We start from the raw sequence: 17,672 nt of genomic DNA on the forward strand, positions 1-17,672 counted from the left end.
ATTTTTCATTTACATAATGAAGCTCAGTAAAGCACTCTAGGTGTCCAATCTATAGTTTCTGTAGTGATTATTTGATGTGAATAATAAAAGATGAAACATTGTCCCATCTTATCATTTTATCTTCTATTCCAGATTGTTTCTGTAGTGTCTGTGGAGTTGTGGTTATAGGAAGAATGCACTCCCATGCGTTTTTTGTAGTTTATTGGAGATACATGTACATGAAATATACCAAGATAATTGTTGGAGATTTATCTGCTGTCGTCACCAGGATCAGAATAACAGTAATTGATAGTTGGGCATAAAGGGGAGAGGGGATGGTAACCAGGTCACCATTATGTGCCAGCTCAAAGTGGCTCTGATAGCAGCAGCTGTGCGATTCCATACGGAGTATGTTGATAGATTCCCCATTAACATGCAGTATTGAATCCACTCTGCAAGAACTTAGTTCTCGTCACATTTTCCATAAAAGAAGCGTACCACACTGAGGAACGAAGCATATAAGGTCATATCACAATAATTATTTTGTGGACTGTAATCTCATCAGCAACTGACAGGTGACTGACAGCTAGGGTAGGAGAATGAATACTGTGCACAGGGTAGAAGGTGTGACCAAACTCTGGCTCTGGTTGTTGCTATGGTAGTGGTCCTGTAAACAAGTAGCTGTCAAGTTGTTCTGATACATGTATAATGCAGCTGTTCTGAATTTACCATGCAGCTTGTTTTTATAACAAAAAGTGAGCCAAGTATGGTATGAAAATACCTATTAGGCTGTGCTGTAGATCAGTCTTGAAAAGAATGATATTTCATTCAAACTGGAGACACACATTGATAGTATACCTTGAAAATAATGTATTAGTTGGCACAATTACTCTGAATTCGAAACAAAATTAGCCATCAGTGATCAACCTCAAATCATAAAATAGATGCTGTGGTTCACTACCACCATTGGGGAAAACAGTCATTTCCGCAGTGATGGTAGTGAACCATGGCATCTGTTTTATGATCTGAGGTTGGCTGTGGCAGCTGAAAACAATAGCTTTGGTTTCCAAATGAGTGTTATTGTGCAGAATAATACAGATCAGTCTGTTCCTGCAACATTTATTTTCCATTCGCGTGTCTATGCTTTGCTACCTCACAATCACATTGTCAACTTCCAACATAACCTAGACCTTGGACTATACTACAAATCATTCTGTCACCTCCATCAAGATTTCAGGAGAGAGAATGCTATCACACTGTAGCCTGTAATTATGGTTGTTGAAAGGGAGGTATTTGTCCTTTTGTTTTTTTAACACTTTTTCTTACTGTAGCTGAACTTACTTAGATAGGAAAATGAAATACTGTCAAGAAAGTAGAAAAAACATAATGTTGTCTTTGCAGCATTTCTACATTAATTGTAAAAACCCAAAAAAGTGATTTGCCTAGTACAAAAGATGGGCAAAAATACGGAATCACCAAAAGCACAATACATTATCAAGCTTAATATGGTGTAGGAAATCCGTTAGCACTCCAAAGAGTTTCTGCTCGTCTCAGAATGGATACATGTAGGTCCTCTCTCGTGTAGGAGAGAGTGGTGGGTGATGTAAAACAAAACTCTGGATCATCTGGAGCAATTTCAACCAAATTTTGAGCATACATGACTTATTGTTATAACTAGTTGCATGAAAACGCTGTGTTGGTGGTATACTTCTACCATCCCTTGGATGGAAGCAGTCATGAGAAGCCATGACACAAAACAAATATTCAGTGGCAACATTCATATTGCATTTATACTTTCGGGGTCACTAGGCTCATTGATGTTGGCCCTATTGATGGTTTCTACGAAACTTGGCACCTGTAAGACTTGACATTTGGAAAAAAATACTGTGACAGAAAGACAACTCTAGCACTCTTACAGCTAATGTGGCGGTGAAAAGAGGTGACATAAAAGAATGCACCAGAAATGCTTGGAGCAACTTCAACCAAATTTGTATATACATGGCTCATTTTTTATACAACAGTACTGTGAATAAAATACTGCACTACCCCATAGGATTGCAGGTGAGGATGCGAAGGGGTGATGTGAAAATATTTGAAAACGGTCTGTTGATATTTCTTCCTTGTACATAGTTGACTTGGAATACCTCAAAAGAATGTAGTGCAATCCGTGACTTGTTGCTCAATGTGCCAACCAGGTCGGGAAAAGCACTTTGCAACCAAGCCCAAAATTTGCTCGGGCCAAAACTTTGTGTTAAAAAGACCACACCCAATTATAGAGCTGCGACTTCGATGTGCGAGCCACCTATTGCTTGAAAACTTTCTCATTTATTGTGAGAACAATGTATAAATGCCGCACTACCTGTACCTTGTCGGATGGTGCATTCTGTTGTCAGTTTATAGAATTATTTTGAAACAAACATTAGTGAACTTAACAGCTGTTGTCACAAATGGATGAGTCAATATGATCACATTGGTGTAATTTCATGTGTTTATGCATTATTTTGCAGTTTGCTGTAATTCTGGTACAAATAAGTCACATTCATTGAATGGGCAAGAAATTTTGGAAGCTCAAGAGGGAAAAATAACTCACCTTACACCATAGAGACCTAAAGCGCACTGTTGTCAGCCCCATACTGAAGTGAATATCGGAGAAATCAATGAGACAGCTTTTCTGTAATGTTCATATATACAGTGTGGGCTTACAGCACAGATAATTGACTCACCATAAAAACATGGATGTCAGAAACTTGCATAAATGCTATACTGTCAGAATTGACGATGATGTGCTTTAGACCCTTCTGCTTCTCAGTGCGTCAATTATGTAGTTCATAGTTAACAGGCATTGCAAATTATGGTGATGTAAAAGCATGTTCAATATGCTCAAAAAGAAAAAAATCCTTGAAACTACAAAGAAAACACAAAATAAAGTAATTGAACTTTGAACAAAGCTATATATTTTGTGTGGTTAAATGAGCTGCTGTAATTGTAATGTTACCTGTTTCGTAATAATGTAAGTTCAGAATGGATTCCCTGTCAGTAAATAAATGAAAGTTGAGTTTCTTCATTTATATTCGTAATTAATACTACAGCTAAGTGAGGTATTTTGGAATAGTTTCTAAGACACGTTTCATCATAAGTATTGAAAGTAGTTCTCCAGGAACTGAGAACTTGTTGCTGAAGCAGCGGTCATTTTGTATTTCATATAAAGTATACTGAGGTGATAAAAGTTATGAGATATCTCCTAATATTGTGTTGGACCTCCTTTTGTCTGGCATAGTGTAACAACTTGACATGAAATGAACTCGAGTTGTAGGAAGTGCCATTCAGAAATATTGAGCCATGTCTTCAGGCCATCAGAGGTCAAAATATGGTCCAGTCAAGTACATAACAATGAAAGAGTTATTCAAATTATTAGAAAAAAAGATTTGTTGGGAGCAAATCTCCTGCATTTTTCTTCTAATATGTGAGTGAGTGAGTGGGTGTTGTGTGTTCTGCATTGCTTTTATTGCAAACTGTTCAATGCCTTCACCTTTTGCTGTATAGTCCTCCCTGTGTGGAATGCTTCTGTTATCAGCAGAGCAAGGATTTCTTTAGTTTCCTTATCAACACACAGTATTGAAAGTATTTGCAGTTAATGCCACATAATATCTACTATCCTTGGGAATTTACCTGCATTGCCCATCGTGTTAGATTCCACAAGTATAAAGGTCTTTGTACAGTATTAATACTTGGAAGTCATTTTTAACAATATCTTCTTGTTCATGTTATAACAAATATAATTTTTCCCATTACTACGAAATAGTGACACAATCACAGCCTTAAATTTCACTCGACTTTCCATTAATAAGTCTTTTTTTTATGCTAATATGTATAATACTTACCTTGCCATATGTGTGTGTGTGTGTGTGTGTGTGGCAGCAGTTTAAAAAAATAGACCAAGTATGTATATGAAAGTATCGGGATATCCTGCAGTCTAGAGATGGAGGAAGAGCGGCACTACAACGAGATCGCTATGTCGGGAGGCAACGTGCGGTCTCGCACCGTGTCCAGTCCTGTACCGTACACACCCTCGCCGAGCTCGTCACGCCCACTCAGTCCAGGTATGCCTATTTCCTATTGCAGAAACTAAATTTGGTGCTTTTTTATATTACTTTCTTTCCACTTTCTGTATGCAGCTATGTTGGTGTCATGAGCTTTGTGAGTGTAGAATGCAGTGGTAAGTATTTGTTAATAAGCCTTCCAATATTGACACAGTCTTCTATTTTGGAAGAAACATCCGTAAAGTTGCTTATAGCAGAAAAACAGCCATTCAGGGCTCGGAACCAGAAAGTTTGCTGGAGACTCGGTAGGAAGAGGAAATTAGGCCATTAGATGGTGTAGTGGTGTGACTAGTTATTAATACATGGTTAAGTATTGCATCACTTGAAAGATGAAATTAGCCTATGACCCAGCTAACTAGAGTTCAAAGAACACGTATGTCATTTCTTGGTTCTCGGATTTTCTCATAAATATTGAAGATGCATAATGATTTTTTTGTCTGCATGCACCAGAGTAAAAATTGCAGTTGCAGTGCAACTTTCAGGAAGAAACGTGACTCACGTGCATGTGACAGTGTAAGAGAATCAAGGGGGACAGAGACATGGTTCACTGTATGTGGGGACTTAAACATTACATTTAATGCCCAGGATTGTGGGCAGGAGGAGAATACGGAAATCATACTGAAATGGAAACACACAGGTGGATTAAAAGCTGTCGTAGCTGTAAAAAAAAAAAAAAAATCTACTTGGTGTCAACAAATAGTGTTGAACGTTCTCCAGTAAACACAGTGTATGCCTGGAGGAGCTTTCAGCTTAAAGAGAATTTCATTTATATTTGAATTTTATAAATCGGTGCAAGATCAAAATGAGGCAGACTTTACTGGGAGTGAACCATTTGTACATAAGATTTCATCTAAATTTTTGTTGTTGCCAATCACATGGAAATTATCATTCCACATTGTTGTGGGTTGCTGAAGGTTAGTGGCAGTCACTGAATATCAAGAGGTAAATTTTCCCATCAAGGCAACAGTCCATCAAACCTTCGTCTATCAATATGCCTCTTGTACTAGTCCGTCAGACCATCTGAAACTCGTACCTTTTTATTTTGGGGTATTCTAAGACAGTTTTTCACACCACTCTGTACTCATATTGTTATGGAACCTTTTGTGGTGACTTATCCATTCAGTTATGAAAGGGACGGTTTTCAGAGATACAAACCATATTATTTTGACTGGTTTGTTGTTGTCCACCAAGATTCCTTTTCTGTAACAGTTTTTTTCATTTCATGGTAACAACTACACCCAGTGTACTCACTTGATGTATTCTAATCTTTCCTCCTGTTCAGTATTACCATCTGCAGCTCCCTCTGGTACCATGGAAGTTACTCGCCTCTGGTACCATGGAAATTATTCGCAGAATCTATCATCCTGTCTATTCTGTAGAAAAACATAGATTGCTACTTGCCGTAAAGAAGACACGTCAAGATGCAGACAGGCACGATTAAATGACACTCACGTATAGCTTTCACTCACTTATAGCTTTCAGCCACAGCCTTTGTCACCCACACACCCCTCATGCACGCATGACTGCCAACTTAAACATCTCGGGCCGGAATGCAACATGATGTGGGATGGTAGCAGCAATCTGAAGGGTGAGGTGAAGGGGAAGGGATAGTAGTGTATGGGTGGGTGGGATATATATATATATATAAAAAACAAAGATGTGGTGACTTACCGAACAAAAGCGCTGGCAGGTCGATAGACACACAAACATACACACAAAATTCAAGCTTTCGCAACAAACTGTTGCCTCATCAGGAAAGAGGGAAGGAGAGGGGGAGACGAAAGGAAGTGGGTTTTAAGGGAGAGGGTAAGGAGTCATTCCAATCCCGGGAGCGGAAAGACTTACCTTAGGGGGGAAAAAAGGACAGGTATACACTCGCGCACACACACACACACACATATCCATCCACACATACAGACACAAGCAGACATATTGGTCTTTAAATATGTCTGCTTGTGTCTGTATGTGTGGATGGATATGTGCGTGTGTGCGAGTGTATACCTGTCCTTTTTTCCCCCTAAGGTAAGTCTTTCCGCTCCCGGGATTGGAATGACTCCTTACCCTCTCCCTTAAAACCCACTTCCTTTCGTCTCCCCCTCTCCTTCCCTCTTTCCTGATGAGGCAACAGTTTGTTGCGAAAGCTTGACTTTTGTGTGTATGTTTGTGTTTGTTTGTGTGTCTATCGACCTGCCAGTGCTTTTGTTCGGTAAGTGTGTGTAATATATATATATATATATATATATATATATATATAGAGAGAGAGAGAGAGAGAGAGAGAGAGAGAGAGAGAGAGACGCTGCTTGGTGGATGGTGAAGGGACTAGCCTGCCAACAGGTGCAGTGTCAGGAGATTGTGGAGCAGGTAGGTGTGGGGAAAAAAGGAGAGGAGTGATGAAAGATAGGTGGATGCATTCTCAGAGGGATACAAATAGAGTGGGAGACGAGAATGGGAAGGAGACGTTACTGTAGGTTGAGGCTGGGATAATCACTGGAATGGAGAATGTGTTGTAAGGATAACTCCCATCTGCCTCCACCCAACAGTCGTTCCCCCCTCCCCCCGTCCTATCATGTCCTCCCCATTCGCGTCTCCCACCCTGTTTATTTGCAGCCCTCTCCCAAATCATCTGCCCATCTTTCCCCACTCCTCTCCTTCCCCCCCCCCCCCCCCCCCCTACCCCCCCTCCACCCCACCATCTCTGCCCCACATACTCCTGACACTGCACTCGTCGGCAGTCTAGTCCCTGCACACTCCACCAGGCAGCGTTCATCTCTCTCCCCCAACTGTACACTACTATCCCCTTCACCTTCCCCTTCAGACTGCTGCTTGCATCCCATGCGATGTTGCTTTCTGGCCCGAGATGCTGGAGTTGGCTCTACCTGGAGTTTCCATTGTTTTATCCTGTCTATTCTTGCAGTTAAAATATGAAATGGATAGATGGTTACTCACCTCACACCATGAGACACTGAGTAGCAAACAGGCACTCTGGAAAGAGACTTATTTATGTCAGCTATTGGAGCCAGTCCTATGCCAGATTTCCTCTAGTTAGAGTTTCGCACATTCAGGTTTAATACTCAGATCTGCTGAGGACCTCCACATTTCCTATCTTACCAGTTCACTTCAGTATCTGTAAACCATATCTGCCCCCCCCCCCCCCCCTCCCCACGCACACACCTTGAAGTATATCTACAGTAGCTGGACATGAAATGGTGGGAGTATTTGAGAAGGGAAGATATCATAGAATAAATTGTTGGTCATCATGCTACAAGAATGGTTCAGTTTGACTGATTCTTCTTTGGGAAAGGGGAGGGCATTTGTTGTGTTGGTGTTGTCCGGCCCCTCCTCCTCTCTGGTTGCATGGTCATTCCACATCAAAGGGACCAGGGGTCCCCACTCAGCTATCTCCAAATCCAATGAAACTTGGTCTGAAGGTTCTATATAGTCTTTGATTCTTACATATCAAATTTCAGTTCAGTATCTTCGGTGGTTGAGTTTTCAGGGGATTTTAGAGAGGCTACTCACCTTCGCATCATGTACGCAGGTGCAATTGTGCCAGGTTTGCTAGGGTGTTTTTTTTTAAGTTCTAGCACACATGTGGTCATTTGCTTTAGCATATAGTGACAACTTTTTAGACTGAATCACACCGTGACAAAAATTTAGGATTTAATCACACCTAAATACAGATACAAGCCTCTCAAGTGGCAAAAAAATTCGCCATATATTCTGAGAGCCAAGGTTTGACTAAGCTCTGCTACTTTTCATATGAACCAACCACACCAAAACTTTAGAGGGTTATTCCTATATATGATGTCTATATATGGGTTTGATTTAACTAACATTGGATGCTTAGCAGAAAAGATATGCATCTACAGAGTTGGCCAAAATCTTCTGCATGCAAATTTTAGGGTATTTTTGGGGGCAATACCTCAGCTGTGTCTTGTTCAATCCTCTTTTCCTTGCCGCAACCTGAAAGAACATCCTTGGCGCTTTCAAAGGTATTGTTTAATTTCTTGCTCTAGCATATTGATGGGTAAAAATACATTTCAAAAGTTATTATTTTAGCACTTCAAGAAAATTGAAAAGTGCAGTATTTTGCTCATTAAGTCCCACAGTTAATTTTTTTGAGTACATAAATCAGTTTCAAACATTAACATGTGCTGTAAACCAAGTATAATACACAACACAGCAAATTTACAAAACAAAGACACTAAATAGCCAGTTTCATTTTTGGTTAAATTTTGCCAAGGGCAAATTGGGGAAAACTGTATTGTCATCGTGATGATGGTGATTGTGCTTCTAAAGACATGAAAATATTTTGCTCAGGAATCCAGCATGTGTCTTTAGCAGTTGGCCAGTGGAAGGAACGAGCAGAATGCTGATGAGGACATATTCTTGTTCATGTGAAATATGCTATTAACTTTATTTGAAAGGCATGGACAGCAACGATATCGTGATGGAGACAGTCGCTGATCATACAAATGCTAATACTCTGACATTCCTTTGCCACCAAAATAGATAACAAATGGATGTAATGTGGCCTGACTGTTTCCCAATGAAATCTTTGCACAGCATCTTCAACAAATGAATAGTTCTCCGCAAAGTACATCAATACAATTAATTCATTTTATGTAAGATTTCTTTTTTGCTGTTTAAGATAGAAACTTTAGTGTTTTGTCACTAAGTGAGGGCTTTTCTTAAACCAGTAATTTTCAAAATCAGTGTCTCCATGAAATTTTCAACAGTTCTGACATGTCTCCAATGTGTGTGTGTGTATCAGTATGGACCTATTTTTGGTATTACAGTGTTTCTTCAGGGTCATAGTCTTTAAAAGCATCTTCGAGAAAAGCCTGTAGTTGTATTTTTTCTGGGTATTCCTCACAAAGTTGCAGCATACAATCTTTTGATTCCAAACTGCATACAGTTTTTTTCCCTCAAAACCTTGTAGTCATCTTGGATGGATGTTTGTGAAGCCAACATTAATTTGACACTTTGACGAGTTGCAAATACACATTGAATGTGATCCAGAAGCACCAACTGTAGTTCACTGTTTCAGCCTGAACTCACAAAATTTTGAGAAGCTTAGATGATAACTATATTGCTTACAATAACCAATGAACATTTCTTCCAGGCTTCAAAGGAGGAGATGTTTCTGCTTGTGAATCTTTTTCCCATTTATTTTTACTGCAATACAATCCTTTTAGCTTTGGCATAAACAAGAAAACTCATCTCAAAAAACAAAGTGAGGACATTTTGTTTTATTTCATCATTGAGCCTTTTCCCTTTTCAGTTTGCATGTGTTGCCAAAATCCCATCTTCTATCTTTTGTTTCCTAGAGTTGTGTAAATGTAAAATGTGATTTATTAGTCTCATTACAAGCATTGTACAGATCATATGATCTTTTGTTCAGGAGACATGTCAAGTTTAGCAAAAATGTAATGTATAATGATTTACAGAAATTATTTGTACACTTTTAAGAGTAATGCCAATAAATGCAACACTGCAGTATGTACTATAAATTAACAGTTTACCAATTTCCTTTGTTGTACACAGACAGCACTGCAGTATTAGCTATAGATTTTTATTGTTCAAAGTGTCGGACTGCCTTCCATGAATTCTTCAATGATGTACTAACATTTCTCTATTACAATATGTTGGAGTAAACTTTTCAATGAACCAAGGTCCATTGTTAATATGTTTCTTCCTTTTAATTTGTTATATATTTTTAGCCCCATGTACAGTGCTGTCAGAGCATAAAGCTTTAAGTGGTGCAAAGGAAGTTTGAAGTTTTCCTTGTGATGAGTACTGTAGCTATGCTTAAAATGGAACTTTTCAAGATTATGTTGATTATTATGTACAAAAATCAAAATTTCGAAGATGTACAATGAATCAAAAATTCAAAAATGTACAATGAAGTAATTGTTAGTATTTTTAATTTCTTGAACAAAGAGTGGCATGACCCACTTTTGTGGGCAGCATACATGTTTCTAATGATTTTCTTCTGAAGAATTAGCCTTGTACTGCTTCCAGAGTTTCCCCAGAAAATTATCCCATACCGAATAACAGATACAAAATAACTATGGTAGACTGTCTTTCTTGTGTCCGTATCAGTGGCACCAGATAAAATGAACATTGCAAAAGCTAGGGAATTCATTTGCCAGGAAGTCTGTGTGTGTCTTCCAGTTTAAACTTTTGTCAAGGTTTAGGCTCAAGAATTTCATGTGGCTCACTTCTGTCATCAGTTGATTATTATGGCCTATTTGTACAGTACATATTGCTGGACAATTTAGAGTGTTCGACATTGCATTATCTGAGTCTTAGTGACATTGAGCTTTAGTCCATTTGTATGCAACCAGAATTCCAGTTTCCCCAGAACATTTTCTGTACTATCCTGAATCTTTCCTATTGTATCATTTTCTATCAGGACTTAGGTGTCATTTGTGAACAAGACTGAATGAGCATCGATATTTAATGGTAAATCATTTATATACAGCAAGAACAGGTAAGATCCCAGTATTGAACCCTGTGGAACTCCTTGGGAAAATGTTTTCCATTCAGAGTGGTAGTTAACTGAATTTGATGTTGAAATAGCTCTTTGTTTACTTTCTGTCACATAAGAGTTGGTTCCCTGTAATGCAGTATCTTCGATCCCATAGATCTTCAGTTTGTGAAGTAATAATGAGTGGTTAACAGAGTCAAAGGCTTTTGTTAGATCACAGAATATTCCTGAGACTTTTGTACTCTGGTCTAGTGATGTGCTTATTTTTTCTGTAAATATTTATGGTGCTTTTTCCTGTTTGAAAACCAAACTGATTTTTACAAATAATGTTATTTACTGTAAGGAACTGTTCTATGTGTTTTGCCACAAGTTTTTCAAATATTTTAGAAAAAAGAGAAAGGAGAGAGATAGGCCGGTAGTTTCCCACATCATATGGTGATCCCTTTTTAAATAATGCCATCTCTCTGCACATTTTAGGACATCTGGGAAAGACCCATGTTCACAGAGCTGATTTACAATAATAGTCAGTGGGTATGAAGCAATATGGCGTACTGCCTTTATTACCATGGAAGGTATTCCATCCCATCCAGCTAAATTTTTGTTTTTTAATGATAATATTGTGTCTTCCACATCTTTGAGTGATTTTTCTGAATTTTTTGAAACAAATGTTTTGTATGTCATCTCTGTGCCTGAAAATCATATTGTCCTGATGGGCTGTCATGTCTACATCAGATTTTGCTATATTGACAAAGAAATCATTGAAGCAGTTCGACATTTGAACGTGATTTACAATAATATCACCCTGAAACCTAATTTGAGAAATGTCTTGACTTTTAACATTGACCCCCAACCCTGATTTCACAACAGACCAGACTGCCTTTGTTTTATTTCTTTGTTTGTTTATGATTATACTATTCGCCACTTATTTGCTGCCAGTATCACTTTTCCAAATATAGTCTTATAGCGCTTAACATAAGTTACAAAATTAGGTTTTCTGTTTACTTTGAGCTCATTGTGCAGCTGTCTTTTTCTGGCACTTGAAATTTTTATGCCTGGTGTAATCCAATTTCGTTTATTCCTGGCTTGCTTTTGATAAGATTTTGGGGGAAATGTTTCATTGAATGCACCCAAAAAAAATTTAGAAATTTATCAAAATTTTTGTTGCTCGAATCACAGTGGTCTAAAGGCCAGCTTATAACACAACTTATCACAAAACAATTCTAAATTTTCTTTGCTAAAATTCCTTCTTATATAGGAGTCAGGTTTTAGTTTCTCTGTTTCGGGGAGCCCTGTAAACAAAATTGAGTGATCAGATATCCATAGATCTAGGCAGAACTTCCTTGTATCATCAAACTGATAATTTGTAATAATATTATCTATGCAGGTTGCTGAGTGTAAGTTCTCTCTAGTGCACATAGTAATCACTGCTTTCAATTAATGTATTTAAGTTGAAGTCTCCTGCAATCACAATATTTCTCTTGCTTTCTTTTTTAAGTTTATCTAAGATATGTTGAAATTTTTCTAAGAACAATTTAGTAGCAGATTTCCCAGGAATTCTGCAAATTGATATTATCACAGTATTTAAATCGCACAGCTCTACACAACAGCTTTCAAAAATGCATTCTTCATTCAGATAACTAAAATCTTCTTTCACTTTAAAGTATAAGGAGGCATGCAGTAAGATGCAAGAGCCCCCACGAGATTTCTTATTTTTACAAAAGCTGCTGGCTGGTTTGAAATTACTAATTCTATTTAGAATATATACACATTTTTTGTGAGCCAGTGTTCGTTTGAGCAGACTATCTTTATGTTTGCCAGTTCAGAAAGTATAACTTGCAGTTCATCAGTTTTAGAGTAACCTAGATTTGGACATTTTCCTGCTAAACTGTTCATATTTAGATGCATCGAGATAGAATTTTTGAGTTTGTTTATACTCCATTTTAGTCAAAACAACAATCGGCTCGATCTGATCCACCAAAGTAGCTGGATGAACGGGTCTCTTGGTTAATTTTATACAATAGTTTATTAACCTGTAACAAGCAATTTTGAAAGCTTATGAATATTCACGTTGAAAGCATAGAAGATTCAGTCTTGTTTGTGTATAAAGTATACAAATTAGGCCATCAAAACATATTGATTTAGTGCTTACCTTCAGCAACAACAATAATTATTGATTATTCAAACACTCAGTACTCAACACTACGACTGGACAATGCCAACAACAAAGATTACACCTCACAGGAGACTGACACAGTGAAAATTGCCAGTGATGGAAGCAACAACTGAAAGCAGTATTTCAGCAATGTATCACTGCTGTGTGGATAGAGCCTTAAAAAACTATGGCTGCTTTACAATGCCAATGGCAACTGAAGTGACAATGCATATATATACACCACCAAGCATTGTAGGGTTAAAACATTCTAGACAACATAACATTCCATTATGATCATTTAGATTTTATTATCTTAAGAGCATTTTCTGAAATTTTATAATATTTATATTCATCATCATCATCATCATCTTGGACAGTTTCCAGCCACTGGCTGGGTCTGTCGGGAACACAAGCCTCTCCATCGTGTTCTGTCTTTCCACCATTCCCCCTCTTCCACCTTCGTCCAGTTCTCTCCCCTTCTCGTCACACATTCCTTCACTCCCTTCACCCATCTATCTCTTGGTCTTCCCCTGGGCCTCTTCCCCTCCAGTTGCAGATCAAACATCCTCTTTGGAATTCTTCCCTCATCCATTCTCTTCATGTGTCCATACCACTGCAGTCTTGATTTTTCTATCCTGTCCTGTACTGGTTCCTCCTTTAGTCTTTCCCTCACATACACATTTCGCAATCTGTCTCGTCTTGTTACACTCAACCTGCTCCTCTGGAACTTCATTTCACTAGCTTGTATTCTACTTTTGTCGCTTTTGTGCATTACCCATGTCTCACTTCTGTATGCCAATATGGGGACAAAGTAGGTTCGGTATATAATTCCCTTTGATTTCTGTGGCACCTCCTTGCTCCAAATAAGCCCCCTAATGCATTTGAAGAACTGCCCTGCTTTTCTGCACCTTTCATTTATTTCCATTGCGTTTCCCCCCTTACTTTCAATCATGCTTCCCAGGTACTTGAAGTTCTCTACCACTTGTAGTTTTTCCCCTCCACAAGTTATATCCACATTTGGCCTATTCTTCTTCCTTGTTGTGACAATTATTTCACTTTTCTTTGCAGAGAAATGCATTCCATATTGTGCTGCCGTTGCCTCCCATACATCTAACTGCTCTTGCACCACCTCCTCCCAGTTTCCCCATAACATCAGGTCATCGGCAAAAAGCACTGCTTTCATTTTATGATCTCCAATTGCATCTGATACTTGCTGTAGGATTTCATCCATAACAATAATAAACAATAAAGGCGAAAGTGCACTTCCCTGTCGCAGCCCATTTTCCAGCTTGAACCATGCAGTACGTTCCCTCCCCACTTTCACACAACTCTCACTTCCCTCATACATTTTTCTGACTTTTCGTGTTATCTCTTCATCTATCCCTTTTGCGTTCAGCACATCCCAGAGCTTGTCCCTATAGATACTGTCATACGCCTTCTCAATATCTAAAAAGGCCATGATTAAGTCCTTCCCGTACTCATAGTGCCTTTCCTGCAGCTGCCTTACCGCAAATATGAGGTCCGTTGTTGATCTTCCTGGTCTGAAACCATACTGCTCCTCTTGCAGTCTACTTTCAATACTGCTTCTTATTCTCTTCTCCAGGATCTTTTCATAGATTTTTCCACAGTGGCACAGCAGGGTGATTCCTCTGTAGTTCTCACATCTCCTTTTATCCCCTTTCTTGAAGATCGGGACTATAATTCCTTTCTTCCAATCCTCAGGAATTCTGTTCTCCTTCCACACCACCCTCAGCACTCTGTATAGCCACTGGGTTCCTACTTCTCCTGCTGCTCGTATCATATCCACTGTTACTTCGTCCCAACCTGGTGCCTTGCCCCCTTTCATCCTCTTTATGGCTTCTTCCACTTCATTCCAAGTTACATCATCAATTTCCCCACTATTATAATCGTCTGCTGCCTTAGGCTCTCCATCGCTGTTAGTTACCCGCTTGATGGCATTCAACAGATCTTCAAAGTACTCCTTCCAAATCTTTTTGAGCTCATGCATTTCCTCCACAACTCTTCCATTATTATCCATGATCCTCAGGCACTCGCTTCTGTCGTTCCTCTTATTTCTTACCATGGTGTAAAGTACTTTTTTGTTCCCTTCACTGTCCTCTTCTAACATTCTTGTCCATTTTTCCATCCACTTCTTCTTCTCCACCCTTACTATGGTCTGTGCCGCTTTCTTGCTTCCCTTATATTTTACCCTAGCTTCCTCTGTTCGGGTCTCGAACCATTCTCTGAAGGCTTTGTTCTTTTGAAGAGAGGCAGTACTTCGAAAGAACATTATATTTATATTCTATACTGTAAAATAAAAAAAGAAATGTAAAAGCACTTGTTAGCACAGTTACATTCCCTAAACTGCAGGAAAATCTTATACTATTAAAAGACACTATAATTACACATTTTTTGATTTAAAACTTCAAATTGTATTATTTTTTTTGTATTTACCGATAATCCATTGTCCCTACTTTTGGGTAGGTATTTTTACATCAATATGCAAGGTCCAGAAATTAAACAATATGATTTTGAAAGCTTAAAGCATGCTATTTCCAGCTTTTGTAAGAAAAAGAAGGTTGAACAAGACACAGTTGAGATATTGCGCCCCCCCCCCCCCCCCCCCAAAAAAAAAAAAAAAAAAAAAAACCCTTAAAATTTGCATATAGAAAATTGTGCCAGGTGCATATCTTTTCTTCTAGGGATCCAGTGTTAGTTAAATATGATCCACTTACAGACATCATAGGTAGGAATAACCACCTGAAGTTTTGGTGTTGTTGGTTCATATGAGCAGTAGCAGTGGTGGGTCAATGTATGTTCAAGCAAATGACCAAATGTGTGCTAGAACTTTTAAAAATAGCCTTGCAAACTTGGCACATCTGCAACTTCGTACATGATGCGAAGGTGAGTAGCCTCTCTTTAAAATCCCTTAAAAATTCAACCACTGAAGATACTGGACAGAAATTTGGTATATAACCATCAAATGGGACCTTCACATCAAATTTCATTAGATTTGGAGATGGTAGAGTGGGGAAACGTTTTAATATTGGTCCCTTTGACATGGAATGACCCTGCGTGCAGTCATTTTCTGGTAGCGGGCATGTGGCTTTCTTCGTACTCCACGCCAGTCTGTCACATATACACAACTTAAGAGAACCATATTTGAAGAATACCTCATTTATTAGCACTAGTTTGCTGCGTAAGTTCATAGTGTTTTTGTTTTGAATGAAGGTATTCAGATTGCTGTTGATTTATTTATCGATTGTCGGTTTTTATCTGTAATTCACTGTTGCTATTTGAGTTTACATATTATCATATTGTCATTTGGAGATAGTGGGTGAAGCTGTGGGTACTAGAAAATGGAGTGCCAAGTGGAGAAATTAGAACATATCTGACATATTCTTCTGTTAGAGTTCAATAGAGGTATGACAGGACTGGAAGCAGGCAGAAACATTTGTGACATGTAGGGGGTTAATGCCACTGGAGGAAAGCATGGCAAGAAAATGGTTTCTCATTTTGAGGAGAATCTTTTTGACATTAGTGACACTCCACATTCAGGAAGACCTTTGGGGTTTAAAGAAGATTATTTAAACGCATTAATCCACAATGATCCATGTCTGTGTGCTCAAGGACTGTCAGATGTGATGAACTGTGATCATTCTAGTGTCGGGCGACATTTGCATGCAGTGGGAAAGTTCCAAAAATCTGTTTTAAGGGTACTGCATGTTGTATGCCAAAATCACAAAAATAAATGGATGGGCAAATGTGCATCTCTGCTTACTCGTAATCAATTTTCTTTTGAATACCACTGACCACTTGTATCCGATATTGTTATTTGGTGATGAGAAATTGTGTCTTTACGCTAACATAAGGAAAAGAGAGGAATGGTTGAACCCAGACAAAGCAGCATCTCCCCATACAAATACATGTGTGCATACACAAAAGATGCATCTGGTGGAACAGCAAAGGTGTGGTGTGTTACAAATTGCATCCCCGAGATGTAACCATCACTGCTGAACTGCTTCTCTGAAGTGTGACCATCACTGCTGACATTACTGTCAACAACTGAGACGTCTTGCAGACTCCGTCCAAGAACAACAACCAGGAAGACTGTGTTAAGTGATGCTACTCCACAGTAATGCCCGCCGCATTCTGCTAGACTGACAATAAGCACTACGTAGGAGTTGGGTTGGGAAGTCTTTCCACATGCACCTTATTGACCTGATCTTGTATACCTAGCTCTCCATCTTTTCAGTTTTCTATCGATCAACTTCAAGGAACTTCCTTTTTGAACTAAAATGCCCTCTGAACATGGCTCGATGAGTTCAAAACCACATGATTTCTCCAGTTATGGGATTGGAAAGTGGCCCCAGCACTGGCAGTCTGTTGTAAATAGTCAAGGAGAGTATATAGTTGATGACATAAACCCTGTTATGTGTATCTGTTGTGTTTATTAAACTTTTGGAAAACTCTACGAACTTGGGTGCCAACACAATATTTTATTATTATTTCATGTTGTTTAACTGACAGTCTTTGATACTGACACCATTTTAGTAGAATTGTGTTTAGGAGTCTGTAATATACAAAAACCTGCTAACTTTGTGAGATAAAGCATTTTTGTCTTATTATTTAAATTAATTTTTCTTGTTCAGAATCACAATTTCTATGTTTATTATAATAAACAAGAAAATATTATGTCCACTACAATCGTCTTCCTGCTATCTTCTTATGTTCAGTGGCTTTATTTCAGCATCGGAATTTGTATTGGATAGCCCATAATGTTTGGCTGTTGTCACATTTTTGTGTGTCCAGAAGAAGAGTCACATGTAATTTACAGACCATGTGCTCACAAAATTAGACGCAGAACAGTAGCTATATTATTGAAAGTATAAGTAGAAAAACTAAGTACAAATTTTACTTACATGGAGTATTTTTTTATGCCAAATGT

At 38.5% G+C, this 17,672-nt stretch overlaps 1 protein-coding gene across 3 annotated transcripts in view; it reads left to right on the forward strand.

Annotated features, from left to right (window-relative positions):
* Positions 1 to 17,672, forward strand: part of LOC124545018 (coiled-coil domain-containing protein 6) — a 61,106-nt gene that overhangs the window by 28,273 nt on the left and 15,161 nt on the right. For all 3 annotated transcript variants that reach the window (XM_047123797.1, XM_047123796.1, XM_047123795.1), the window contains exon 7: positions 3,952 to 4,079. In XM_047123797.1, the coding sequence (XP_046979753.1) occupies positions 3,952 to 4,079 (128 nt within the window). The remainder of the gene's footprint in view (positions 1 to 3,951; positions 4,080 to 17,672) is intronic.

Source organism: Schistocerca americana, chromosome 8 (assembly GCF_021461395.2).
Source record: "Schistocerca americana isolate TAMUIC-IGC-003095 chromosome 8, iqSchAmer2.1, whole genome shotgun sequence".
In the NCBI taxonomy this organism is placed as follows: domain Eukaryota; kingdom Metazoa; phylum Arthropoda; class Insecta; order Orthoptera; family Acrididae; genus Schistocerca; species Schistocerca americana.